This window comes from Hemicordylus capensis, chromosome 3 (assembly GCF_027244095.1).
Source record: "Hemicordylus capensis ecotype Gifberg chromosome 3, rHemCap1.1.pri, whole genome shotgun sequence".
In the NCBI taxonomy this organism is placed as follows: Eukaryota; Metazoa; Chordata; class Lepidosauria; order Squamata; family Cordylidae; genus Hemicordylus; species Hemicordylus capensis.
The window spans coordinates 248,425,228-248,452,124 of NC_069659.1; the positions used below are offsets into that span (position 1 = coordinate 248,425,228).

At 43.4% G+C, this 26,897-nt stretch overlaps 1 protein-coding gene across 3 annotated transcripts in view; it reads left to right on the forward strand.

Moving 5' to 3' along the window:
* The window catches only part of DNTT (DNA nucleotidylexotransferase), a 291,853-nt gene that overhangs the window by 62,825 nt on the left and 202,131 nt on the right, over nucleotides 1-26,897 (forward strand). Inside the window, exon 3 of one of the 3 annotated variants that reach the window (XM_053304897.1) lies at nucleotides 26,116-26,287. The exons of the other annotated variants lie outside the window; for them this stretch is intronic. Coding sequence (XP_053160872.1) covers nucleotides 26,243-26,287 — 45 coding nt within the window. The 5' untranslated portion in view covers nucleotides 26,116-26,242. The remainder of the gene's footprint in view (nucleotides 1-26,115; nucleotides 26,288-26,897) is intronic. 3 annotated transcript variants of the gene reach the window in all.

Sequence of the window (26,897 nt, forward strand, 5' to 3'; positions counted from 1 at the left end):
CAGGGGTATGTTGCCACAGCAGGAAGCTGCATGGAGTGGTGGAAGTGCAAGTATGGACCTGCTCTCCTCACTTCTAAAGGTGCTTAATCTGTGTTTTGACTGCAAAAGAAACTCGATTTGTGCACATCCCTACTAGAAAGGAATTGGGCCTGATCCAGCAGAGCTGTTCTTATGTTCTTAAAGCAGTACTCTCAGCATTAAGCTATATGTTCTAGAGATGGGTAGAGAATGAGAGAAGTCGAACAGAATAAAAAATATATTATATTTTGCTTGTTTATTTTAAAAATTCTATATTTTTATATCATATTTTACTTATATGAAAAAATTCTGAAACTATCCTTCAGGAAAATCTACAAGGGTGGTGTAGAAAAAAAAATTAAACACAACAAATAGAACAAAACACAGAACAGATGCAAAAATAAAGCACAGTTGCAATAACCCCACCCCCATCAATAAAGATTCATAAGAACAGCCCTACTGCATCAGGCCCAAGGCCCATCTAGTCCAGCATCCTGTTTCACACAGTGGTCCACCAGATGCCGCTGGAAGACTACAGGCAGGAGTTGGGGGCATGTCCTCTCTCCTGCTGTTACTCCCCTGCAACTGGTATTCAGAGGCATCCTATCTCTGAAGCTGGAGGTGGTCTATAGCCTTCAGACTAGTAGTTGTTGATAGACCTCTCCTCCATGAAGTTATCCAAATGCCTCTTAAAGCCATCCAGGTTGTTGGCTGTCACCATATCTTGTGGTGACACACAAGACATTCACTAAATATTCTGCAGAACAAAACCTTTAAATCACCTTGGAGCACTGGTTGGAATGCCTGGGATTGGAAAATGGAAAAATCATGGTCTGTGCTAGGTAAACCTTCCTGGAGAGGGCAGTCCAAAATTTTATGCCAGTGAGAGAGACGCTGAGCCATAAGCTAAATTCTGCATTCATAGTTAAATCTCGAAGACACTGACTGACATCCTTACTAAATTACTCAATGGAAGCCCTATTAAAATTTCATAGTCCTTCAGAGCAATTTCTGAGTAGTACTACTGAGTAGTGCAGCCTGAATGTCTGCCATTGTTATGTCACTAATGACCAGCACTGTATGTATTCTGAGATTCTATTCAAGCGTACTGAAAATCACAGAAGTTTGGTACTGAGTGCAGCCTTTAGCATTCTCAGAAATTCATGTTCCATTTTTTGGACAATAGTTCTTATAGTTTTGAAAATAAGCTTGAAAATATCTGGATATATTTATTTAAGCACCTGTATTTTGCACCATCAGTATAACAATACCCTCAAGACAGCCATTACAACAGATTAAACACAAATGAGCAGCAAAGTAAACCAAGCAGTAAAAAACAAGACAGCATTAAAGACAGCAATCACTTCAAAATAAAAATACATCAAGAGACAGGTTAAAAGAAGAATAAAAAGGTTTTTGCCTCGAGTGAAGAGACATAATAGTTGCCAAGTGGAGGCCCCATTGTTGGGTTAACTAAGCCAAAAATACCCTCTCCATAGATGTCACCAGCCTAATTTGGGGGGCAACCAGAGAATGGCCTCTGATGAAGATCTTAGTGTAAGGGTAAGAACATGTAGGAAAAGATGGTCCATCCAAGCCCTAAGCCATAAAGGGCTTTAAAAGTAAGCATCTGAATGGGGATATTTCTTAAATCTAATATAGTATTTTTATTAGTATGACTCCATTAAGCAGCTCACTCTTAGGTAGTATTGCGAATTCTTTGTCCTACATGAAGTAGTTGTCTTAAAAACCTGTTTAAAGATTCTGACCAGAGTGGCCATCTCTGGGCCTATAAAGGGACACTGCTTCCTGGCTCAGCCTGCCAGGAGCCCTGAAGCAGAGGGAGAGACACCAGCTTCCCAAACAGTCCTCAGGGTGAGAGGCTGGTGTTGGCTGTCTGTTGCTGCTGCCGCCATTGAGTGCCTGCCTGCAGGAGAGGGAGAAGGTGAGACCACTTGCCAGCCCCTGCTTGACCTGTGGGACTGTGTCCTCTGGCTGTAGCTGCCCTGCAGGGAGTCTTTACAGGATTGGGGCCCAGGAGACTCAGGAGTCTCTGCTTACCATCTGACCAGAGTGGCCATCTCTGGGCCTATAAAGGGATGCTGCCTGTGTCGGTGGGCCCGCCACCAGTGGGGTCACCACCAAGCCACTTCGGGGGACAGCAAGGGCTTCCTGGCCCAAGAATTCACATGTGGGTGGGTATTTAATAGTGTGGCTTCTGTTTTAATTAGTCCTGAGTGAGATTGCTTTATAATGTGTCTGGTCTTATCTGGAGATGGGGAGACAGGGGGACTATGCACTGATTATGATGGGGCAGCAATTCTGGGGGTGGTGGGGAACAGAAGTAACATTGGCAGGTCAGTGGGCCATTACAGGGGAAAGGAAATTGGAAATCTAATAGCTGTTTCCCCTTCTAGCTGTCCTGCCAGCTCTTTGACCTTAGGGAGCAGTGCCAAATACCCTTGGAACCTCACCTTGCTCCTTTGTAATACCAGGTCGGTCCAGAACAAATCAGAAACCACCCGTGATCTGATTCTGGATTAAGGTGCCGACCTGGTATGTATTACAGAGACCTGGTTGGGGGAGGCTGGTGGCCCGGTCTGGTCCCAGCTTCTTCCTCCAGGCTACTCTGTTGAGGAGCGGGTGAGGGACCGTGGGTGGGGAGGTGGAGTTGCTGTGGTCTATAAGAATAACATCTCCCTTACCAGGATCCCTGTTGAAGTGTCAGACCATACGTTTCAACTTTGTTCCTCATAAGCCAGTGATCTTCAATGATTTTGTGGTGGGAGTTGCTGGTGTACCTCCTGCACCAGTGCACACTCCCCTGAGCCTTCTGCCATGGCCTGTTCTTGGTCCAATGGCCCCCCGCCCCCCAGTGGTGCATGTCCCAGCAGTAAGGCGGGAGGTCATATGCTGAAGGTGCTAACCAGGCATCTTCCTGTTTCCCCCGCCACCGCTGTCACTACACCTGTGGGCTGCTGCAATTCAGAAGACGCAGTAGAAGGCTGAAGGCACAGGGGGCGGGGGGGGGGCGGGGAGAGGCAAATCAGGGGCCACCAAAGGGATATGTGTGGGCTGCACAATGAAGAACACATCATAATCAGAAGGGGTGGCTGAGTTCTTCATACGCCCAGATATTTTAATGGTTGCATGACAGGCAAAGATTTAACAGGTGCTGCACTACCACAGGTGCAACACTAGTGCTTCTAGGGAAGGAAGTTGGTAGTTAAGCAATGTATATTAGATATGGAGAAGCAGTTAGAGCTTAGTCACATACCTAGAAGCATTGTCTTGGGAAACCAAGGTGTCATTAATAAACCAGCTAGATATCTTGGTATAATAACTATTCCCAAGTATCACAAAGCTCTAACACTAGCTCATCTCAACACGCTTCAAACGACAGTCCAAGAAGGGAATACAATAAAAGACCTAATGCTGAGAGACTTTGCCTTTGTAACAGTGGGAGTATAGAAACAACTGCACATGTACTCCTATATTGTAATTTTTATAGGTATTTTCGTGATTACTATTCATTACCCTTCATAAAAGTATTTCCAGGACATTCAGATAATTTTTTTTAAAATTTGCTTTTAGCTGATATATCTGATGAAACTTCTTAAATGTTGCCAAGTTTTGTTCAATAACTGGAAATGTTTGTCAGAAGCTGGTAGCTTCATCAGTTAAAATTTTTAGTTTGAGCGGTGGTGTTATTATTAGTGAAACCTCTAACTCTATTATGGATTTAAAATGATTTCCCCCTTTTATCTTATTGGGATTTTGTATAATTTTGTTTTATGTCTGATTTTCTGTGTTCTGATCAATGATCAAAATGAACAATCAAAATAAACAATTCAATTCAATTCATCAGCCCCAAGAGAAATTCTTCTCAGCTGTTTCTAGGAAAGGCAGGTAGGCAGGCACTGTGATGGAACAATAGTTTAATTAGCCAGGGTGTTAGTACCTTATAACTCCTTGTTTCCCCTCCCAAATAACTAGCAGAAACAGAGTAATTTAAACAGATTGGGTAAAAGTGTGCAAAATGCTTAATTTACTTAATTTATTCAGGTTATAGAATCATGCTTGTTTGATGTAACATTTGAGATTTTAGTGCAACAAAACCTTGACAGATTTTTAAAAATGTTATTATAGAGTGGACACAGCTCTAAACATATATATCAGCAAATAGCCTGTATCTGCAGAGGTCCGTCTACAGATGCTGCCAATTCAGCTGGTGGCTACTCAGAGTCAGCCTGTTTGATAACTGCTCTTGAGCTTTAGAATGCACTCCCTGCTGAGATTCCGGGGTCTGACTTCCTTGTTTGCCTTCAGGAAAGCATAGAAGACACATTTGTTTATTGAGGCATTTGGCTGTACTTAATTGTTTAATTTTAATTCCATTTTAAAGTTTTTTTAAAAAAACATTTGAACTTTATTATAATTATTTATTTTGTACAATACCCAGAGACCAAATGTTTAGGTGACACAGAAATAAAATAAAAAAATAAAACATTTATTTCATCTTTGGCTCTTTTTTGGTGATACTGGTCTTGTCCTTCTGAAACTATGGTTACAAGAGAATTCTTGTTCCCTTGCTGTCAGAAGAAAGTCTTGCATACAGAATCTTTTTGTCCCATGTGGTGTCTCTATAGAATTTTGTTTTAAGTTTTCTTTGTCTCCACAGAGAAGAAAGATGGCATGAAATGTTTGTAATAACCATGGAGAGAAGTTATCCCTTTGACTAATAGTTAGTAGCTTTATATACTCAGAGGAATTGATTTGCTTTAAAAAGTGTGTGTATTTGTGCCAGCTTCTGTGTCTGAAACACCATGTGCCTTCCTAAAACACCTGGAGTGGGTGTCCCCTTATGTAGTGAAATTATTGGGTAGGTGAGCAGGAATCTGTAGACAGAGGCATTTTCAGGTATCTTGGATTTCTTCTGGAGAATCTTCAGAAGTACTTCAGTACCAATTCACCAAGGTCACAAGAATTGATACTTGCTGACATTCAAGACTTTAGAGCTATGGCCCTCCTGAAACATAGACCCCCTTCAGACACAACACTAAACATAGGTAAACGTGCCAGAGGTTTGAGTTTATGATCATCTGAAAGCATGAAGCCATGGTTTCGTCACCCAACTGCGGCTCAATTTTTGCTCCCAAACCTGAATTTGAACCCTTGGTTTATAGTGAGTTGTGCTGCTGAAACCTGAGGTTAGAAGGCACCATTGTTTCATCTGAATTCTGCCAACTGCCATTATCTGGGTTTCATGTGCAAACTCCTCCTGCCACAATAGAGAGGCTGGCTCAGAGCAGCCAATAAATGTGTCAGTTCCAGGGCAGCCATGTTTCTTGCTGGTTGCCTCTTGGAGCTGATGCCCCACCCTCTGCCATCCTGTTGCTCCTCCTCCTCCTGCTTTGCAACAGGGATGCTGTGCCTCTGCAGTTCCTACATTTAAAGGGCTAGAACAGCATTGTGGAAAGTGTGCTTTAAATAAAAGAAGGAGAATAGACACACATGCAAGGAGTCCTTTCATTGATCTAACATCCAATCTAGCCCCATTCCTGGGGCTCTGGAATCTTATCAATGGGGTGTTGGGGTGTTTTTTTTGGCATTAATGTACACAAAAGTGCAGTGTGGGGGGGACCAGACTGAGGGACATACCCAAGAATCCTAGGAGAAGACACTGGTTGCTAGACCATGGAAGGGCTGGGGCTACTCGTCTTGTACTCCAGGAACAGATCTTATTGACTTCCCAGGAGGGAATGTGTATATTAAGGTAGGCCAAGGATCCTGGGGATTGGTTGACTCCAACCAAGGGTGCCACCAGGATTGCAGACCAGTGTTCCCTCTAATGGGGATGCTCAGATGTTGTTGACTATAACTCCCAGAATCCCCAGCTGCAATTGCTTTTGCTTGGGCATTATGGGGTTTGTAGTCAACATCTGGGAATCCCTGTTAGAGGGAACACTGTTGCAGACCTGGACAAAGCGTTGAGAAAGACCCAACACGCTCTTGTCCTCATGCTAGGTTGCCAGCCAGGGGGTTAGCCTTCTCATGAGAGGGCCAGTCCACCAGAGAAAACAGAAACACTAATGTGTTTCAGCTCTCTGTTTGACTGTACTCTCATGAGGTAAGCCTTCCAACTAGAGGCCTCTCCACTGTTGTCCCAGCACCACTGGTTAACAATAGAACTCATACTCGGCACCTTCACCCTTCCACCCAACCCTTCTGGACTTAAAGGTGGTCTGGGCCTCTTTGGGTGTTAAGCAGTTCTGGGTTGGATATGCAGACAAGGAGAGACTGGGGAGGGATACCAAGTCCAAGGCTAATCAGTACGGCTGAGCCTGATGCTGTGGTGAATGCAAACCAGCCACCACGGGGCACTCTGGGATGGAACACCCATGGATTAGAATGGGATGACTGTAAGCAGCAAATCCCAGCATGAAGATGTGTCATGGGGAGACCAGACTCTTTTAATGGGCGCTTATATTCTCAGTTTCCAGCAGTCACCAGGACTGGGAGAGATGTTGTCGAGGGGCCCTTCCTGGGTGGAACTGTCAACCAGGCCAGGAGGTAAAAGCCCTCCAGCACACAGGCATGTATCTATGGCCAGGCATTCTCATGATCAAGGAGCCCTCCTTGGGTGGCTGGATCAGCTGCCCAGACGATTACCGGCTCCGTCATGGAGCCAGTTGGGGTGGTGGGGTTTGTGGGGCCTCCTGGCCCCCGGCCGCTGCCGGGAGCCGTGCAGCTCCTCTTGCTGCACACAAGCAGCAGGAACCTGGCTGGGCTCCTTTAGCTTGCTTGCTGCTGCTCAAGAGAATAGCTTCAGGGTCTCACTGGCTGATCTTAAACTTCAAGGTAGGGATGTGCCTGAAAGTCTTCGGTGCCAGCGGGGGTGGTTCTTTAAGGGTGGGGGAGGGGCACTCACCCCTCCTGCCTCATTTCCCCCACCAGTGCTCCGTTATCTTCAATCCTCTCAGGGCGGCCGTGTTCCTCCCTGCTGCCCAGTTGCCCTTATCGGCTGGGAGTGGCCAGAAGTACCGATAGCGTGTGCACCCATTGCGTGGGCGCATGTGTGATCAGTACTTCCGGCCACTTCTGACCAATGAGGGCAACGGGGCGGCAGGGAGGAATGCTGCCGCACCGAGAGGATTGAAAATAACAGAGCGCCGGCGGGGGAAATGAGGCAGGAGGGGTGAGTGCTCCCTCTTCTGCCCTTAAAGAACTACCCCTGCCGGCGCTGAAATGCTGAAATGGCTCTGGGAGCCGAAATGTTTTGGAGGCCTTTAGAAAGGCCTTCGAAACGTTTCGGGTTCAAGCCTACTTCAAGGAGGTTGCTTTAGGAGGAGGTTCTCAGTGAGATGTTTGTCATAGTGTTTCTACATGTTGCATTATCTACAGCTAGAATGCCTTGATTTATGTTTACGTGTTCAATACCTAAGGTTGCAATCTCTTCCTCACCCATCACCTTTGCCTTAAACAGCTGCATGATAGATAAAATATTTAGCAGGTGAATGCTTCCCCCTCCCACAACATGTAGAAGTGGCTGTAAAAACTTCACCTGTTAAATTTCTATCTATTGGGCAGTTATTAAAGACACAGGAGCCCTGGGAAAAGAAGGTGGCAACCCTAAAGCAGCAGTTCCCAACACGGGGTATTAGTGAAGCTCAGCACACGCCATCCTTCAACTTTACTGACAGTCTTCAGAAAATCAGCACTGAGTGCTCCTATAGCAATTAGCAGGACAAGTGAACTTGTCCCATTAATTTCAATAAGAATGCTTAGTAACTTAGTGTGGATGTGAGCCAGTGATTGTAGTAACCTGTAACACTTAAATTTGTGTTTTATATGTGCATATATATACACACACATACACATTTAAATGTTACAGTTATGTGATGGGCGAGTCCAGTCATTTACTTATATCCAGATTAAGTTACTCATAAGAAGTCGTATGAAATTAATGAGACAAGTTTACTTCTTCCATTAATTTCAATGGGATTACCTATAAGTAGTTTAGACTGGACGTAAGTCAATGACTGGAGTCTATCTCATAACCGTAACATTTAAGTGTGTGCGTGCGCACACACACACACACACACAGGTTGGGAACCCCTGTCCTAAATTATACCCTTGACTGTTGTTAGAGGGAAAAGATTCTCCCTGTCGCTTGTCGCTTGGTTAGGTAATTTCACTGGACACCAGTATCAAAGTTTCAAACAAAGCTTTTTTTCATGCTAGTGAAAGCTTCTGGGTGTGTCCCCCCGCCCCCCCCCCCGGCAATTCCTCCACCTTTAATACTGTGCAATCAACAAATTTCACACCTGTGCATGGTATACAAGCCAAAGCATTACTTTTAACCCCAAAGGTTCTGATTTGCTTCCAAGTGCCACATTTCTCACTCTCACTCCTCAAGAGATCTGGCTTGTGGCCTTGGCCTGGTTCCCCTCCCTGTTGGGACATACTTTCAAGCAATGTAAAATATCCTCAAGGCGTGGGGCGGTGGGGATAACAGCTGCCTGAGTCATTGATAAGACGTGTACAGCTTGTGCTGTGCAAACCAATTGTGCTTTTTGGCTGTTGAAAGCAAGTTGCAAATAATATTCCAACACTGTGATGTGATAGTATTCAACATGAATCCCCAAATGGTTGTTTTGCATAAGCATGATTTTGAGAGCTGCCAACTTATCTATACATTGAACTCTCTGAAGGAGGCAGAATATGAATGAAAATGTGTCCTTTTAAAATGACACCTGCTTGAACGTCTTTGGCAGTCTTAGTTCCTCTCTAAAGCTAGCTCACATCTGAGGCCATAATAATTTAAGGCAGCAGGATAATGCACTGTTTCTTTAACAGCATACTGCCTGAATTAAACCTCTGTGTGTGCTTTATCATAATTTATAGCAGAAAATGCTAGAAGACATTGTCTCCAGAAATAGATATGTATGGTGTACTTTTCATGGAGAGCATTTGCTGATGCAGCAATTAATGTCCAATACCTCTGATCAAAGCTATAAGTCATGCAAGTCCTTTGTGTGTATCTAGTAGAATCCATATCCTTAGAGTCTGATGCAAAGGTAATATTTTGTGGCAGCCTGGGGCTGCCAACTTAACAATGACAGCAACTACAACTAATTAACACTTTACCCAGACAGAGTTGGATTATGAACAGAAGTTTCAAGCTGTAATGAATGCAGAATCATTCCCTGGTGGTAATCGGAACAGATGCCTGAAGTGATACTAAATTAAACAAAAAAGTAAAAATACAGAGAGCAACTTTAGAGTACATCTTATTTTTCAGTTTTATATATTGGTTGTATTTGTTTGCATGTATGACTTCGTGCTCAGAAAAGTAAGATCCCCCAAATATTCATATAACACATGTGTTTCTGTTCAAAATCTATTCCATGGAGATTTTATTAAAGTGGAGGCATGATACTTCTAAATGTATAGATGGTAGAAGCAGCATCAGCGACAGATGGGATGCTCAGCAGTAAATAAAAACTAGATTTCAAGCAAATAGGAAGTCTCATAAGAGAAATAACAGAAGAGTTAAAAATGACAATGAAGATATTTTGAGAAACTGAAAATGGCAAGATTCCTTTGCATCCTGAAACAGAGAAGACAAACCTATAGAGTACTTAGAGAGGGGTAGCAAAGTTAGCCTGTTGTAATGGCAACCACATTGGCTTGTACCTGTGAACTCTTGGAGGCTTGTTTTGTGAGGGAAAGGAGCACTGTGTTTGTTTAAAGACCCCTTCCATGAGTGAAATGCTACGTTTGTTCATGGAACATACACATATGGCTATAGTGTGTGTGTGTGTGTGTGTGTGTGTGTGTGTGTGTGTGTGTGTGATAAACAGTGGGACCAGAAATGCAACGTTGTCTCCATATTTATTAAGCCAACACTATTACAAGACCTAATAATGCCAACCATGCCATTAGGGTCACATTCACCTGTTCAGTGTAATATATTACATATTGCCTTCTAAAAGTGCTCTTCTGTCTCCACAGGACAAACAGGTCAGTCACTGGACAAAATAATCTATGGCACAAATCTGAGCGAATGGTGGTCACATTCAAGGAAATTGCACACTAATCAAATATATCAATGACCCTGGTTTGCTTGGATTTTTTCTTTTTTGCTGTAAATAGATGCTGCTGGATCAGCACAGTAGCATGGGGCAGGGGTAACTTAATGCCTCTGCTGCAGCCCTGATCTACTATTACTACTATTAATATTTATATACCACTTTCCAACAAAATGACTCAAAGTTGTTTACATAGAAAAGTAAATACAGTGGTTCCCTGTCCCAAAAAGTTTCCACAATCTAAAGGGAAATATAAGGTAGAGACACCAGCCTCAACCACTGGAGGGATGTGTGCTGGGGTTGGATTGGGACAGTTGCTCTCTCCATGTTTAATATAAAGATAATCACAACTTTAAAAGGTGCCTCTTTGCTCAGTTACCAGGGCTCCTGATTGCTAGATTTCTACTATAGCTAGATTGCTACTATGGCTGCTATTTACCCCAGGAGGGAGGGAGAGAAGCTGCCATTGGTGCCAATGGCAGCTTCCTTCCCAGGGCAAATAGCAGCTGTGGATGCTCCAATCTGGATCAGGACTGCAGAGGGAGCAAAGAGCTAAACCCCTTTTCCTTCACACTGAGGCTATTCCCACGATCTTTGGAAAGCGGGCTTAGGGAGCTTAGTCGGCTTTCCAGGGATTGTGGGAACCACCGGGCTCGCAGGCAAGCCTGGTGCTCCCAAGGCGGCTAGCCCGCCTAATTCCCCCTCCCCTTAAATGAGGTCAATGGACCGAGTGCTCTGTTAACCTCATTTTTTTCCTTGTGTGTCACCCCAGCTTGCGGCGACACACAGGTAGACTGCTGACTGGGAGGGTGCAGCCAGCCTCCTGGGCTTGGGGGTCTCTCCAGGATGATCTCTCCAGGAAGGTCTCTCATCCTGGAACTTCCAGGGGCCATGCGGCCCCCGATCCCTGCAGCCCCCGCCGGCTCCGTGATGGAGCCGGCAGCCATGTGGGCCACCAGTCTGGCTGCCCAACTGTTTGTCTGCAGGGAGAGCCCGCTCTCCCCAAAGACCCGGATGAAGCTCTTCTCACCAATTGTGAGAGCTTCACTATGTTCTTGATGCCTCCATGACTTCTATTTGGGGTGAGGTGGGGGAAGGCTGCACACCAGGGCCAATTGCATGCTTGATTTCACATGCTTTCAGTAACTAGTAAGAGAATGAAATATTCACTCAAGACTCTCTGCTTTTGATCTGAAAGTTATTATTCTTCAACAAAGGAATTTCAAAGGGAGATTGTAGTGTGCAACTGCTAAATCAGAATTACCATGTTGTTTGATTCTGTCTTTTGAGGTCTGAATCAAGATAATGGTTTTCTTTCTAACTACAGGTGTTAATTAACTTGTAAATCTAGGAAGATTGTGCTGCCACTAATTTCTGCCATTGTGAATTTTCATACCTGACATGCGTGTATGTACAGCTAGGATTTGTCTATCCCCATTGTCACAGACTGTATTTCAAAGCTGTTTGGTCCCTGCCAAACACTTCGTGCTGGATTTGTTCCAATAAGTCTATGTGGTTTTCATAACCAGTTCTAGCCATCTAAATCTCCAAAACCTTTGTAGAAATTTCTTATTTCTCTACACTCCTATGAAAGAAGTGTTTGAGTATTCTTTCTTCTCACTTCTGTGCTGTGCATACATCTCAAGCAAATTGCTTTACAAATGTCTTCAGGAAGTCTAAGACACACATTATGTTGCAAACAGTTCTGTGGCCAATGTGGTTTTATATCACTAATCATGGGTAGTGAAGAGTAAGATATTGCATATGATGCTGTGACTCAGATAACGGGAAGCTTTGCCGAAACAGGTTCACTTGGGTATGGTACTTTGCTAGCCATTCTGCAAGTGGTCATATGTTCGTTGTAAATGGTAATAAAGGGAGAGCGTTTTTTTGAATATTCAAACTGAATATTTGGGTAGTCTTTCAGCATGTGATTTCAGTTGAGAATATGATGGCCCTTCTCTTTTCACGTCTATGTTTGAATATATAATGTGTTTGGTACACAAGATGGTCCAGATTATAACACATAATATGTAAGGTAAGGCATGCAGGTTTATTGGGTTGAAGAAAGCATATTTGGAAGCATATGAAATGGTGGTCCTGACAGAGATCATTTTTAAAAATAGGACTAGTTGAAGAATATGCTATTTTAACACTGGTGGTGGCTTGAGGATATTGATAAGGGGACTTATCAAAGCACAAGATTTTTCAGGCAAGCTCCTTTGGTATGATGTGGTGGTTCTTAGTATGTGAATTGACTAGTGGCATCTATCAAAATGCAACACAAAACTTGTCAGGGCAGAACATTATCACAGCAAATACATGTTCCCAAATCTGCATATGTTGGGAACAATGTTCCCTGTAAGAAGGAATCCCAGATGTTGTTGACTACACCACCCAGAATCCATAGCTGCAGTTGGCTTTGACTGAGGATGCTGGGCATTGTAGGCAACAACATCTGGGATTTTCTGTTAGAGGGAACACTGGTTGGGGACACAAATGTGGGGGCTGAAGGGACCTTTGTAGGGAGAATTGGTAAAAGGGAGAGTACTTAATCTCTCCAGTATCTGCTGATTTCCCAGCAAATACCGTTGACTGCTTTCCTTGAGCCCCGGGTCCCCACCCCCCAGTTTTGCAGCTTGGTTGGGGGGAAATGACTAAAACTAGGTATGTGCATGAACTGTTCGATCCCGAACCGGTTCACCTCAAACTAGACTGGAGGCGGTCTGGTCCGTGACCAAACCGAACCCAGCCCATGGCGGATTGGTTCGGGATCAAGGAGCTATGACTGTAAAGGGGAATCTGGCAAGGATTCCTCTTTACAAGCGAAGGGGTTGCACAATCCTTGAAAAGTCTTCTAAAGGGTGGGGGGGCAGAGAGAGGGCACCTTTAAAAGTAAATTAAGGCTCTTAATGGCCCAGTGGCAGCTGCCGTTGCTCCTCAAAAAGCCACGAGTGCGCGGCACTTCATCCAGCTACTCGTCTGCGTGGCTGTGGTGTGGTTCCGGCCTCTGCACCACTGTGCAGGCGGGTTGCTGACGGGAGCACCATGGGCTTGGGCTGCACCAGGGGGGCTTTGAGGAGTGACGGCAGCCTGGCCAGTAAGAACCATAATATACTTTTAAAGGTGCCCTCTCCTCACCGTCCCCCTGGCCACCCTTTAGAAGACTTTTCAAGGATTCCCCCACCCACTTGTAAGGGAGCATCCTCACTGGATTCCCCTTTACAAGCATAGCCCCTCAAACTGCTGCACTGGTTTGGTTGAATGGACTGGACCAGATGGTCGGTTCGACCAAACTAGTTTACAGACCAGCAGTTTGGTTTGAATCCAGTCCGAATTTGATCCAAACGGCAAATTTCGGTTCATGCACACCCCTAACTAAAACCAATCAGTGCATGTGTGGGATTTGCAAGGGAGAACTGGTTGTGGTTGTGATGGTGGTGGAGTAGGGTTAAGCACACTCCATTTGCATGTATTCCTTATAACATTTTAAACAACCAGAGTGACTGCATATATATTTATGAATCAACAAGTCTTGTCTCCTTTCCTTTTGATGGTGGTGGGGAGAGGATTAAGCATCTTCCATTTGTATTTATTTATTTATTTATTTATTTATCTATCTAGCACATTTTTATACCGCTCTAACCCAAGGTCTCAGGGCGGTTCACAACAAACATTCCTTGCAGCATATCCACCCTCAGTGGTGACTATGTATATTTTTAAATAACTGGCTACATAAATAGCATGTTTAAAATAGTCTTTTTAGATCATTATAATAAGTTTAAGAAGCTGTCTCCATAGAAATATGATCAGTGCTAGATGTTTCAATTGATAAAAATGTTGTGACTGAATAAAATGAATTATCCACTCATCCAGTGTTGAAGGGATTTGCTTGAGTGCAAGAAATCTAGCAGTTTTAGTTGCTTGTAGTGATTGATATTCTTATTCTAAAAATCAGCTGTAAGGTTAATATCAAAGTTTTCATGTTCTCAAATAGTTTTCAGGTAGTAGTGGAAGTAACAGCTGCTTTACCTTTTCTGCTTTTTGAGTTCAAAGAGAATTGTAAAAGTTGTTTGAATTAGTTTGCAAAGCAACTTAGGTTTTTACTCCATGAAACTTTCAGTTTCTGACTTTGAAAAGAAAATAGAGTAAAATGACATCACTGGATGGTGACATCAATAACTGCCTGTTGGCTGGATAGAAAGGCTGAGTGAAAGGCTATGTTTTCCTGAGTGAACCTTAGATTTCAAGAAACAGCAAGAGAAACTGTATGTTGTGTCATGAGTATGATGAGAACTAAAGACTTGATTCCCAAGAGGAAAAAGCAGAAAGGGATGCAATCTACAGCTCCTCTAAGCAGCTACAACATTCAGTTCAGTGACATAAATATTTTTATTGTGGAGAGGAAAATGGGAATGACCAGGAGGATGTTCTTGATGGATCTAGCAAGAAGAAAAGGCTTCAGGGTAGAAAATGAGCTAAGGTATGGAAACGCCTCCCCCCTCCCCTGCCACACACACTATTTATTACTTGCTTTGTATGCAGAGATAGATCCTAAATGTTTTTTCTTAGAATTCTAGGATGCAATGATACATATTCCATTGTGCGAGAATTTGGAAAGGATTTAGGATGATAAAGGGATTAGATTTAATTTGAATAACATCCCTGGCCTTAGAATCATTGTTATGTTCAGCAATATTTGTTTGTGTGAAACTTCAGTTAGCATCATATTTACATATTTAGTATTATAGCTATATGTCTTCAAGTAAATGAATATTTCAATATTTAAATCTTGGATTCTTAGTTAAATGAAGATCTGTATTGCATGAAGGCGTCAGCTAACATGACTGTCTTTTACCAAAAAAATGTAGAAACCTATGTTATGGTTACCTTTAGAGAATATGAGTTTTCTAGTTGTCAGTGTCATAGACATTCAGATGCATTTTAAAGTGTTTATGCACTCCAATCTAATGCCCCATGGGTGCTCTGAAGTACTTGGGGAGCTCCTATGCGTGTGGGCTGTCTCACTTACTTCAGTGCAAGGGGTAGCCCTAGAGGTGAAAAAGGAATGCATTTTTGTGTGGAATTTCCCATTCATTAGAATGAATGAGGAAGTTCTGGGGCATTTGTGTGCAAATGACAGCATCTGTGCATATAAGGAGCCCACTGGATTGGGAATGAGATGTTGCTTATATGCCCAGAAGCCTCAGTGTGCTTCCCCCTCACTGAAGACTGATTAATTTAGACTAAATTGTCGATGCTTGAAAAGTAAAATAAAGGAGTTGGACTAAAATATTGCTATGCATAACAGATGGTTTCTGCAAATAGATCTTCTTAATTTGAAGTCTCACTGAAAAAGTGTTGAAGGAACAAGGAGACATGTTCACATAGCCATGTTGAGGTGTTAGAGGCTACAGATGCTGGAGTTAGGGCCACTGCTGCTGTCAGATTTACATGCAGTGGTGTGGGTGGCACAGTAGGGGCAAAATCTATTTCTGTGTTGGGCAACCTTAATTAATAATACCTTAAATAAATAATAAAACCTTAATAATGGTATATTTCCTAAACATTTCCTCTGTAGTTGTGATGCACTTAACTTTCAAGTAAGTATAATTAGGAATGTAGTCTCCTTTTCATTGCTTGTTTATGATTCAGCAATATGCATGGATGGAGGGACAAAGCACCCCCTTACTGTCCTCTTGAGTCACCTATGCTTACTCAGAAACTTTCAAAACCTTCACTGTTTCTCCTTTTCTCCTTCAGTTTGGAGAACTGAAATTTCTCAAAAGTGAATTTTGCGTGTAGTTTTTAGCGTTCCTCCAAGAAGAAACATCAGAAATTTTTATCAGATGTTTTCTCCACATCCCTAAAATAAAACAGGAGAAATCTGGGAGCTACAATGATGGTGATATGGATCTTTTGCTTCCTAATTATTTTCTGATTTCAAATAAGAACATCTTTATGATACAATGATCTAATCAATTTAAAAGTAGCAAGATCCTCTGATTTCACACTACATGCTATTATCAGGAGACAATAGAATTAAAAAAAAATCTGTTTCATGACTGAGGGAACAAATTGATTTCTGAACAATTTTTGACCCCAGCTTAAATGCATAAAACAGAATTCCATTTGTTTCTGTACTAACTGTGGAGACCCAATGAGGTTGCCATGGTCTCTGGGAACTGTTGCCAAGCAAGGCAATTATTCTTACTCCAGTGAACCTCAGAGTATGAGGGAAGGGGATTGAAACTCATCCAATTCTTTCTCCTGTCTTGTTGCGAATCCTGCTGCTTGGTGTCCTTCCTGGGGCAACCCAACCCCATCTTTAGAGTAGCCCTCATCATTGGCTGCTTCTGCCTTAAAAAGCCCTGTACAACACTGACAGGGCTCAGAACACCTCATTGGCCCCACCCCTTCTCGCCCCTCACTTCCAGTTTCCTCCCACTCCTGGTCTTGCAAGTCTTCTAGTGTTGCTTCTGGCAGCCTGGTTTGTCGGGCATCTGTTGGCCCCAAGGCCATCTCCAACCACTCCCGGGGGGGGGGGGAGGAAACACTGAAGGAAGGATGCTGCCCTCTCTGTGCTTGCCACCCCATGATCCGCAGGGCTTCCAGGTTCTGCGGTATTCTGACACTTACATTTCCCTTTTATTTTGCTCCAAAGTCCCTCACATTAATGATCTCAGGGGTGTTCTTAAAAGATCCAGGACCGGGGCCCCCACAGCCCCCTTTTTGATAACTGAACTCAATCATATCCTCCCAGAATAATTAAGTATTTATTTCAAAGTCTCTATATTATAATACAGCAGTTAAGGCTGAAGCAGGAGAGAACTAGGTGAGGCCAGGAGCTCTTCTTCATGCTCTGTGCAGGTGCCTCCACTGCTTCATTTCTTTTCTGGAAGAGGTAATGGAGGATGGGGTAACTGATGAGATTCAGGGCTCTGAGCAATTTGTCGATGAGATTCAGGGCTCTGAGCAATTTTGACATGCCCTAATGCTCCTGATTTCAGTCATATGGTCTCTCTCCTCTTTGCTAGAATGAACAGCATGAAGGCATGGTCTGAGGGTACTTAGTCCCTTTGCTGAATTATGCAGTTCCTTTGCTGAAGCTAGACAAATCTTGGTTTGGTCAATGCCTGGATGCATGAGAGCCTGCAAATTCCATGTACCCCACATTGAAAGATCAGATGTGAATTTAACAATAACAATAGACCCAGGTCTTTCAGATCAATCATTTAAAAGGCTGGACAGATTCCCACTTACAGTTTTTGTGAGCTTTTGTGACCCAGACTGAGTGGAATAATTCAAATAAGGCCCCCGGTACCTGGGCAAAGAGGCACCTTTCAAAGTGGTGGCTTCTTATATTTAGAAGGGGATATCAACTGTCCCTATTCGACCCAGCTCATTGTTCCTCTTAGTGGCTGAGGCTGGTGTTCCTCGTGTTTCTTTTTATATTGTGAGTCCTTTTGGGACAGGGAACCATCTTCTCATTGCTTTTGCTATGTAAATCACTTGGAGATTTTTGTTTGTTGAAAAGCAGTATTCCAAGTATCCTAAACAACAACAACAATGTCCTCTTCTGTATCTTGAATAGAAATATAATTACTACCCTTTCTTTTCTCATAACACCATGCTTAATAGATACAGAAGAGAGCCTTATTATTATTTAGAATATTTAGAATACCACTTAGTTAATAGCATCATCTCTAGCACACTATGTGCATCTTTTTTAATCATATGGTACTGGTGGCTGATGATGATCTTGTGTTCCACCAAGACTCCTGGTTGTTTGACCTCCTGTCATTTTTAAGTAGTAGGTCCTCAGTGGGTAGCAAAAATGCTCACCTTTGAACATCTGGTGTCTAATAACTTCAAACAAATTCTCAATTCTATCATGGTGATAAAAATACCATAGTATCCACTTCATCCCACAGTAAGTTTCTGATCTCCTCCTGTGATGACAGTGCCTCCCAACATGATATGAGAAACTTTCATCAGATATGCCCCTATTATTATTATTATTATTATTATTATTATTATTATTATTATTAATTAGATTTCTATATCACCCTTCCAAAAATGGCTCAGGGCAGTTTACACAGAGAATAATAAATAAATAAGATGGATCCCTATCCCCAAAGGGCTCACAATCTAAAAAGAAACAAGATAAACACCAGCAGCAATAGATAGATGTGCTGGGGGTGGATATGGCCAGTTACTCTCCCCCTGCTAAATAAAGAGAATCACCATGTTAAAAGGTGCCTCTTTGCCAGCCCCTGCTAACTTGGCAAAGAGGCACCTTTTAATGCGGTGATTCTCTTTTATTTAGCAGGGGAGAGTAACTGGCCCTATCCATCCCCAGCACAGTACCTCCAGTGACGGTTGCTGGTGGTGTCTATCTTATGCTTCTTTTTACTTTGTGAGCCCTTTGGGGACAGGGTTCCATCTTATTTATTTATTTATTTAGTTATTTATTTATTTATTTATTTATTTATTTATTTATTATTTCTCTGTGTAAACCGCCCTGAGCCATTTTTTGAAGGGTGGCATAGAAATCGAATAAATAAAATAATAAATAAATAAGTTAGCAGTTTGCTAATTTGCTAATAATCAATCTCTCTCTATAAAAGCTAGTTGACAACAATCTAACTCCTTCTAGCAGGAAAGGAAAAGAACTCAAGGCAAGGCTATGCTGTTAGTGGCTGGCATGGTTTTCAGTCAAGGCCCTGACTGAGCAAACCCTGGGCAAACTCTCTGCTTCCCACCATGTTAGTGTTTGTGTGGGGTGCGCGCGCTGGGTTTAATGGGAAGCAGGAGGCAGCAGGAGTTGTGTGAGTAGCGGCAGGCAGCAATACCAGGAATGGCACCAACTGAAAGGTGGTGCTTTCAGTGCTGCTGCTGCCAATGGGCTCACCCAATTTGGCTCAGCAAGTGGAGAGTGACGGTGGCAAGCATTAGCAGTAGGCCACTCTGGGCGGCTCTCCCTCTTGGAGGTGAGAGATGCCATTTTAATTCCCCCAGAATGGTTTCTATGTCCCAATGTAGTATTGCTGTGGAGTCCCACTACATGGGAAGGCAGTGCATTCCAGGGAATGGAAAGGTCACCTCTCAGCTACTGCACTGACAGGAAGCACCATTCGCTGTTGCTGTCACCAGTGCCCACTTCTGCTCCCTTTCAGAGCTGGAGCGGAGAGGCAGCCTTTTAATGCCTCTGGTAGAATGCAATACCCTCCCTGACAACGCAAATTTGGGGCAGTATGAAAATATGTTCAATAAATACAACAATACCACTCCAAAGAACAATATGTCAAGGAAGGGCAATTAAAATGGTGCCTCTCTGCTCTGGTTCTGAGAGAAGACATTTTAGTTCTCCAAGAATGCATTGCTGCAGTGCTATGCTGGAAGTAGCATAGCAATGCTATATTGAAAGATACATTCAGGGGGTGGTGAATGAAAAGAGGAGGGGAGGAGAGCTGGTCTTGTGGTAAAGGTAGTGTGTGTGTTGTCAAGTCGATTTCGACTCCTGGCCCCCACAGAGCCCTGTGGTTTTCATTGGTAAAATACAGGAGGGGTTTACCATTGCCTCTTCCCGTGCAGTGTGAGATGATGTCTTTCAGCATCTTATATCGTTACTGCCCGATATAGTATCAGCAGGGATTCGCACCAACAACCTTCTGCTTGTTAGTCAAGCATTTCCCCACTGCACCACTTAAAGTGTGGTCTTGTAGTAGCAAGCATGAATTGTTTCCTCTGCTAGGCAAGGTCCACCTTGGTTTGCATTTGTATGTGTGCACTGTAAGATATTCCCCTTAGGGGATGGGGCCTTAGCTCAGTGGAAGAGCATCTGCACGCTTGCACGCAAAAGGTGCCAGGTTCACTCCTGGCCTGTCCGGATAGCATTGGGAGAGACTCCTGCCTGTAACCTTGGACAGCCGCTGCCAGTCAGTGTAGACAGCACTGGGATAGATGGACCAATGGTCTGACTCTGTATGCTGCCTATGTTCCTATGACCCTTCTCAGGGTCAGTTCTGAGAGGAACTGCTGTGAAGGACAAGCCTCCCGACTCTGTGCAGGTGTTAACTTGGCATTGGCTGTTCTGGGCTCTTGGATTTGCCATATGCTGATGCCTGGTCTGTTCTCTGTAGTTCCCATTGAGTTCTCCAGGGCAAAGTAAAATGGCAACCATCTGGGACATAGTTCAGAGGGGGTCCATCTTGCTTCTTATACCTTCAGAGATAGTGAAGAGGTTTAGTAAGAGTCCAAAGACAGATCGATCTATCTATCTATCTATCTATCTATCTATCTATCTATCTGGGGACTCTTACTAAACCTCTCCACTATCTCTGATGGTATAAGAAGCAAAAAAGATATAAACATTTCTCCATACATATTCCTCTTATGATGATGATGATGATGGGTATTTCGCTACCATCAGATGAAATGAGCCTCAAGGAAGAAAACATATCTCTCTCAACTCTACAAACATTTACCATTCAGTAGGCCCATTCTGCCTTGCTGGCTGTATATTTGTTGAGTTTTTGAGGGTTGAGGGATTTTGTTTCTCGTATTATAAAAAGTCCAACCAGTTCCATAAATATTGAAGTTGTGAACCCTGAGGCCTCCTGACTAATTGGTTTAATTGGTTTAATTGGTTTTAAATAGTTTTAATCATTTTTGAATTGTTTTTATATTGTTTTAGCATTGTTTTAATTGTGGGTTTTATGTCTTTTAAAAAGTTATTGTACACCGCCCAGAGCCTCTGGATGGGGCGGTTTCTAAATGTAATAAATAATAATAATAAATAATGTTCCTCATAGTTAGCGACCTGATTTTTTGACCATGTCTGCTGATCTCTGAAAGTCAAATCAGTTAAGAAGAAACCCAATATAATATGACAGTAGCGGCCGGTGTGGGCGCTGCCGGGAGGTCGGGAAGCAGTGAGAGGCACCTTTGAGTGTAAATTAATAGGTGCTTACTTCCGCTACTGCTGCACCTGAATGCTGCTTCGAGCAGCAGCGCACCGCCCAGCACCTGTCTGGCACGGGATCACCTCTGCCACTCACATGGCTGCCGGCAGGGGAATCGGCTGCACAGAAGCCATGTGAGTGGCAAAGGTGATTCCCCCCACCACAGGGGGTGCTGGGTGGTGCACTGCTGCTCGAAGCAGCATTCAGGTGTGGCGGTAGTGGAGGTAAACACCTATTAATTTGCTCTTAAAGGTGCCTCTCGCTGCCCGCCCCCCAGCAGCACGCACACCGGCTGCTACTGCAATATAATACAATATTTACTGACGTGACATGGCTAGAACCAGAACTGGATGGGTCTTCATTCCAATGGAATTCGAGAGAGAGGAAGAGAGGCTTTCTGAATGTTTATCTATACATTTATATCCTGCTCTTCCTCCAAGGAGCCCAGAGCAGTGTACATAGTTGTGTTTATCCTCACAACAACCCTGTGAGGTAGGTTAGGCTGAGAGAGACGTGACTGGCCCAGAGTCACCCAGTGAGTTTCATGGCCAAATGAGGATTTGTATTCAGGTCTCCCCAGTCCTAGTCTAACACTCTAACCACTACATCACACTGTTGTTAATCTATATACTGTTGCAATGTATGTTTGTGTATGTTGGTGATAACAGTGACAGGTGGGAAGACATTAAATGTGGAGGAGAGATGTCTTGCCAAGAGATTTCACACTTTCAGTGAGGGAATGTAACCCATTGCTTTTGTTTTCAAGCATCTGTTTTAGATTCACTGCAACAATAAGCAGGACCATTTAACTGTTGCTGTTTTAAAATTGTCAACAATAGCTGTGGAAATTTTTACATTTTATACATTTTCTGCCAAGAATATGATGCAGCTGCAAAAGTAGCAGAGGAAACTGGGGCACAGCTAGCTAAACTGCTGTTGTGAGTGCAGAAATGGCAAAGTTCCCAGATCTTCAGCTTTATACAAATACATTAAATATGCACATTTTATATAAAGGGATATAAACCACAGGAAGCAGAAGTTAAACATCTCTAACTGAAATTTTTTTGAGACAACAAGACAGAGCACAGCAGTTTAATTAAAGGGGAACCTAGCCATGTGTTGATAACAAAAAATGTGTGTGGTGAATCAGATCATTCAGAGTGGCTCTAGAAGATTCTTATGAATCAATATGTTTGACTAGTGGAATTTCTAAACTGACATTAAAGATGTATTAGTTTTAGTACATTAATGAGCACTCAAAAATCCATGGAGGTGATTCTCAGGATCACCAGGGTCCGTGTGACAGCAGGTGTGGAAAAGGCAAGGCAAACCTTCCCTTCCCCACAGACAATTAAAGGATAGATGGTGGGAGCATGCTCTATGCTCCCACACGGGCAGTCCTGCTCCATGAAACTCCATGAAGCATGAAGCAGGGTGGAGGGATCCAGGACTGAAACTTGTTGTTCTGGTCTCCAGGCATCCCACAATGCAACATATGGCACACATGTTGCATTGGGGGATTCCCCCGTCAGACGGATGCTCTGTGCACCTGTCTCTGTGTCTCTTTGGGCTGAACTCGGCCCAAGGAGACACAAGATACCTGGCAGCCAGGTTAAGGGTGAGAACGCACCCTTAACATCGACCAGCAGCCGGGTTTGTTTAGAGGGTTAGGCAGGCGGGGAGCGGAGGGATCCGTGAGCATCCCACCACTTCTCATGACCAGCCTAACCCAGACTGGCCTGCCCCAGGCTGGGTTAGGCTCATTGTGAGAACAGCCTCATGGTCTTAGTTATCCACTGGTGGGGCTGACATCAATAGAATATGCTGGATTAGAAAATCCTCTGGCCTTGTTGATTTCCCCTAAATGTATCAAAGACCAGCTGATTATGTAAAGTAGAGGTTGCTCCAGAAGAGATGGAGACAACTTAAGAGAGCAGGAGGCTGTAGAGGTAGTACTAGTAAAGCACACTTCTGGAAGAAAACAAATGCAAACTATATAAAGAACAAGGAGAAACAATGGTTAACTCTTCTCTTGTGCTACTAGTTGTATTCTTGCCTTTCCCCCCAGAAACAAAATACTAAATGATCCAATATTTTGAGCAATATTTTTCCATATGAGGAGGCTGCCACCACTACTGTTGACATTACTGGCACTGGTCTAGAAGGCCTATGCTGACCCTGACATTCCCCTCAATCTTGGCCCCATGCAATACAACATATGTTATTGTTGCAGTTTATGGAGAAATTGATCGACTGTGGCAGGACTAAACAATTGCCCCTCAGAACCTGGGGTCCATGTCCCAGACTCAGAAGGCATGCTTAGTTATGTACCAGCATTTACTTAGGATGTTTGAGCTCCTGACTCCCTGCATCTTTTGTGGTCATCCCTCTTTTACATTTTTGGTAGGACAAACACTTTGCTCCTTGCTGAGGAAGATGTCTGATTGGATCTCCAAGCATTTTTATTTTTACTTAAAAGCTGCTCCTCCCCCATGCTATTTTGGTGATCTAAATGCCCTCCCACTCCGCAAATGCTTTAGCATTAGCTTTGCAGCAGAAACAAAATTCAACTCTGTTGTCAGCTTTTTAGTAAAAATAAAAACGTTGGGCATTCCAGTCACAGATCCAACATGTCGCATGTAGTTTGGCCGAAAGTTCTTCCTCTAGATGATAATTATATGGGCACTGCTTCCTGGATATGCAATTAAAAAAAAATTGGCATCATGTGGAATACCGGGTGCCCAGTGCTAAGATCACAGAGGTCTCTCCGTGAGACAAATGTAGGGGAAGAATGGCAGTTCAGTCCCCAAATAGCAAAGCAAAACCAGTTTGGTGAGAAAGCAGCAAAACAAGAGGTCTTGAGACAGTTCTTTAGTATTGAAGGACTACAAGGATTTATTTAAAGAAAAGGTTACAAACAAATGTGAAAAAGCCTGCAGCTTAATTTCAGCTGTAGTTCATGGCTGAAGAGAGAGACTAAAACAAAGAGCCATCTTTGGAGAGACAAAATGGAGACTAAGACTGGAAGAACAAAGAGTGGAGAAGTCCAGCACTTTTATCTGACCCTAAACCTGCCCCCCATTGGTCACTATGAGACATTGCAGCTGAGAGCTGATGCTGCCAGAGTCCTAGCTCCAACAACAAATGCTGTAACGGTGTGTGTTGTGTATTAGGGATGTGCACGGAACCGGTGGTTCCGCTGGTTGGACAGCAGGGGGTGTCTAAATTTAAGGGTGGGGAAGGGTGCACTTACCCCTCCTGCGGCTTTCCTCCCACTGGCATCCATTTTTCTCAAAGCCCATTTACGTACCTCCCTGCTGCCCCATTGCCCCGTTGTCTGGATATAACCGGAAGTAGCCGAGGTGCCTGCACATTCCAGTGTGTGCGCACGCATGGTGTGGCCAATGTGCGCCCATGCCCGATGTGTGTGCGCCTGTGCACACAGGTACATCAGATATTTATTTATTTTATTTATTTCCGGTTATATCCTAACAATGGGGGCAATGGGGCGGTAGGGAGGTACACTGCTGCCCTGATGGGCTTTGACAAATATGGATGCCGGTGGGGGGAAAGCAACAGGAGAGGTAAGTGCACCCCCCCTCTTAAAGCAGCACCCCCACCGCCTTTAAGCCTCCCCTGCGTGGTGCCGTGCACATCCCTATGGTGTGCATGTGTGTTGTGGGGGGAGCTTCAGAGCACATCAGCAAATGGATGGGGCTTGCAGGCATGCTTTCACCGATGCTGTACAGTTACAGCATCCCCGGATCCATAATGACTGGCCTTGTCTTTTGAGGTATAGCAAATGTCAAAGAAACCTAGAGTAGCCAGACTGTTCATAATTTAAAAACCTGGTGGCTGTTCTGCTCTGCGGAGTACTATGATAAGCCCAACGTTGCTTTTCACAATGTTACTACCATTCCTGCTCTACAAATTCACCTCTCTCCATGCCATGTGAACAAGCAGTGGCCAGTGCTCTGCGCTGTTTGCTATTATTCATTCATTCATTCATTCATTCAATTTCTATACTGCCCTTCCAAAAATGGCCCAGGGCGGTTTACAAAGAGAGATAACAAACAAATAAGATGGCTCCCTGTCCCCAAAGGGCTCACATTCTAAAAAGAAACATAAGACACACACCAGCAACAGTCACTGGAAGTACTGTGCTGGGGGTGGATAGGGCCAGTTACTCTCCCCCTGCTAAATAAAGAGAATCGCCATGTTAAAAGGTGCCTCTTTGCCTTAGTTAGCAGAGATGGTGCCCAGTCATTGGATTCCATTTTAGTTGGCCAAAACTCACTGCCTGCGCCAGTGCAGCTAGAGCTGATCTATAAAATCTTGCTAGCAATTGGCATTTTTTGAGTTAATACTTCACATATTTCCTCTATGTCAAATATAATTCTGTTGGTAAGGATTTCTGTGCTATCCCATTTGGGTGGTAATTTAAAAACAGCTTTGGTAAGTGTCTTAAATTACTCAGTCAGTTTTATGTGGACCTAAACCGGAATATCAATTTTACAAGAGACTGGTATATTGAAGATCAAGGACGTGGTTTTCAGACACAGTGCATAATTAATAAGGATTTATTTCATGTGCCTGTTTTCAATTGCCGTGTGCAAAGACCTTAATCCAAATACAGAAGGCTTATTGGAAAATATTAGCAGTGGTATTGCTTTAAAGAGTTTAATTCAACAGATTCCTAAGTATTATGAAGCTCTCAGATTGAACAGGCACACTATTTATTTTCAAGGCTGTCAGGTAATATTAAGAATACTCTTCATTCCAATAGTATGGGGCAAGCCATACAGGTTTCCCTGTTGCAGGCAGTGATGTGAAAGTACATGTGTTTTAAGGATGTTAATTGATGCTCAGCTTCAGTATTGAACAATGCTGCAGATACAACTTGAAACAGTCTTTGAAGGCATTGTGATATCAAATTGTCTTCCATTTCTGTGATTGTGCCACAATTCTCCAATTTGCCACTATGAGCTGTTACTCAAGAGGGAGATAAACGTTTGTCTTTATATTTGTTTTCCTAGCAATTCTGTTACCCACATTGTGGCTGAGAATAATTCTTGCACTGAAATCTTGAAATGGCTAGAGACACACAAGGTGGACGACAGCTCAAGATTCAGACTTCTTGACATCTCGTGGTTGATAGCCTGCATGGAGGCTGGAAGACCAGTGAAGTCAGAGCAACATTATCTCCTTGTAAGTCAAGAATATACAACATCATATAATCAGGCTGGATATGTCAAACCACTTTCATAATTAATAGTGGCTCACATACAGACTGAAGTCACATGCCTAAGAACATTTCATATGCACAATGGGGGATGATTTTTGCCAATCACTCCTCCTCTCTGCTGCCTCCCCTCTGTTGTCCCCCAAATATGTCCTTGGGGGAATCTTCAGAGACATATTTTGTGTGGCATGAGCAAAAATTGCCCCTCCCACATTGTGCTCATGAAACATGCTTAGATGCATGTGACATGTTATCATGTGAGCCGAATGCTTAGGTCAGAGGGCTGGTACCTAAACTGAACTGACCTTATTGAAGCTGAATTGGTTTAAATCCGAGTATTTAACATATTTTTGTGTCACGGCCCACATTGGTTAACATATATCCTTCCCTCTCCCTAAAAGGCTCGGGGATGACCTCCTGATGTATTTCTCTTTGAGCAATATGACACAGTTTATTGTGTGGGCCCTGGTCAAAGCTGGTTCACATGACCTTGTCCATGGTGTCCCTGACACCCAGCTGTGGTTACCTTTGACTGCTACTATTACTACTATTAATATTTGTATGCTGCTTTTCCAC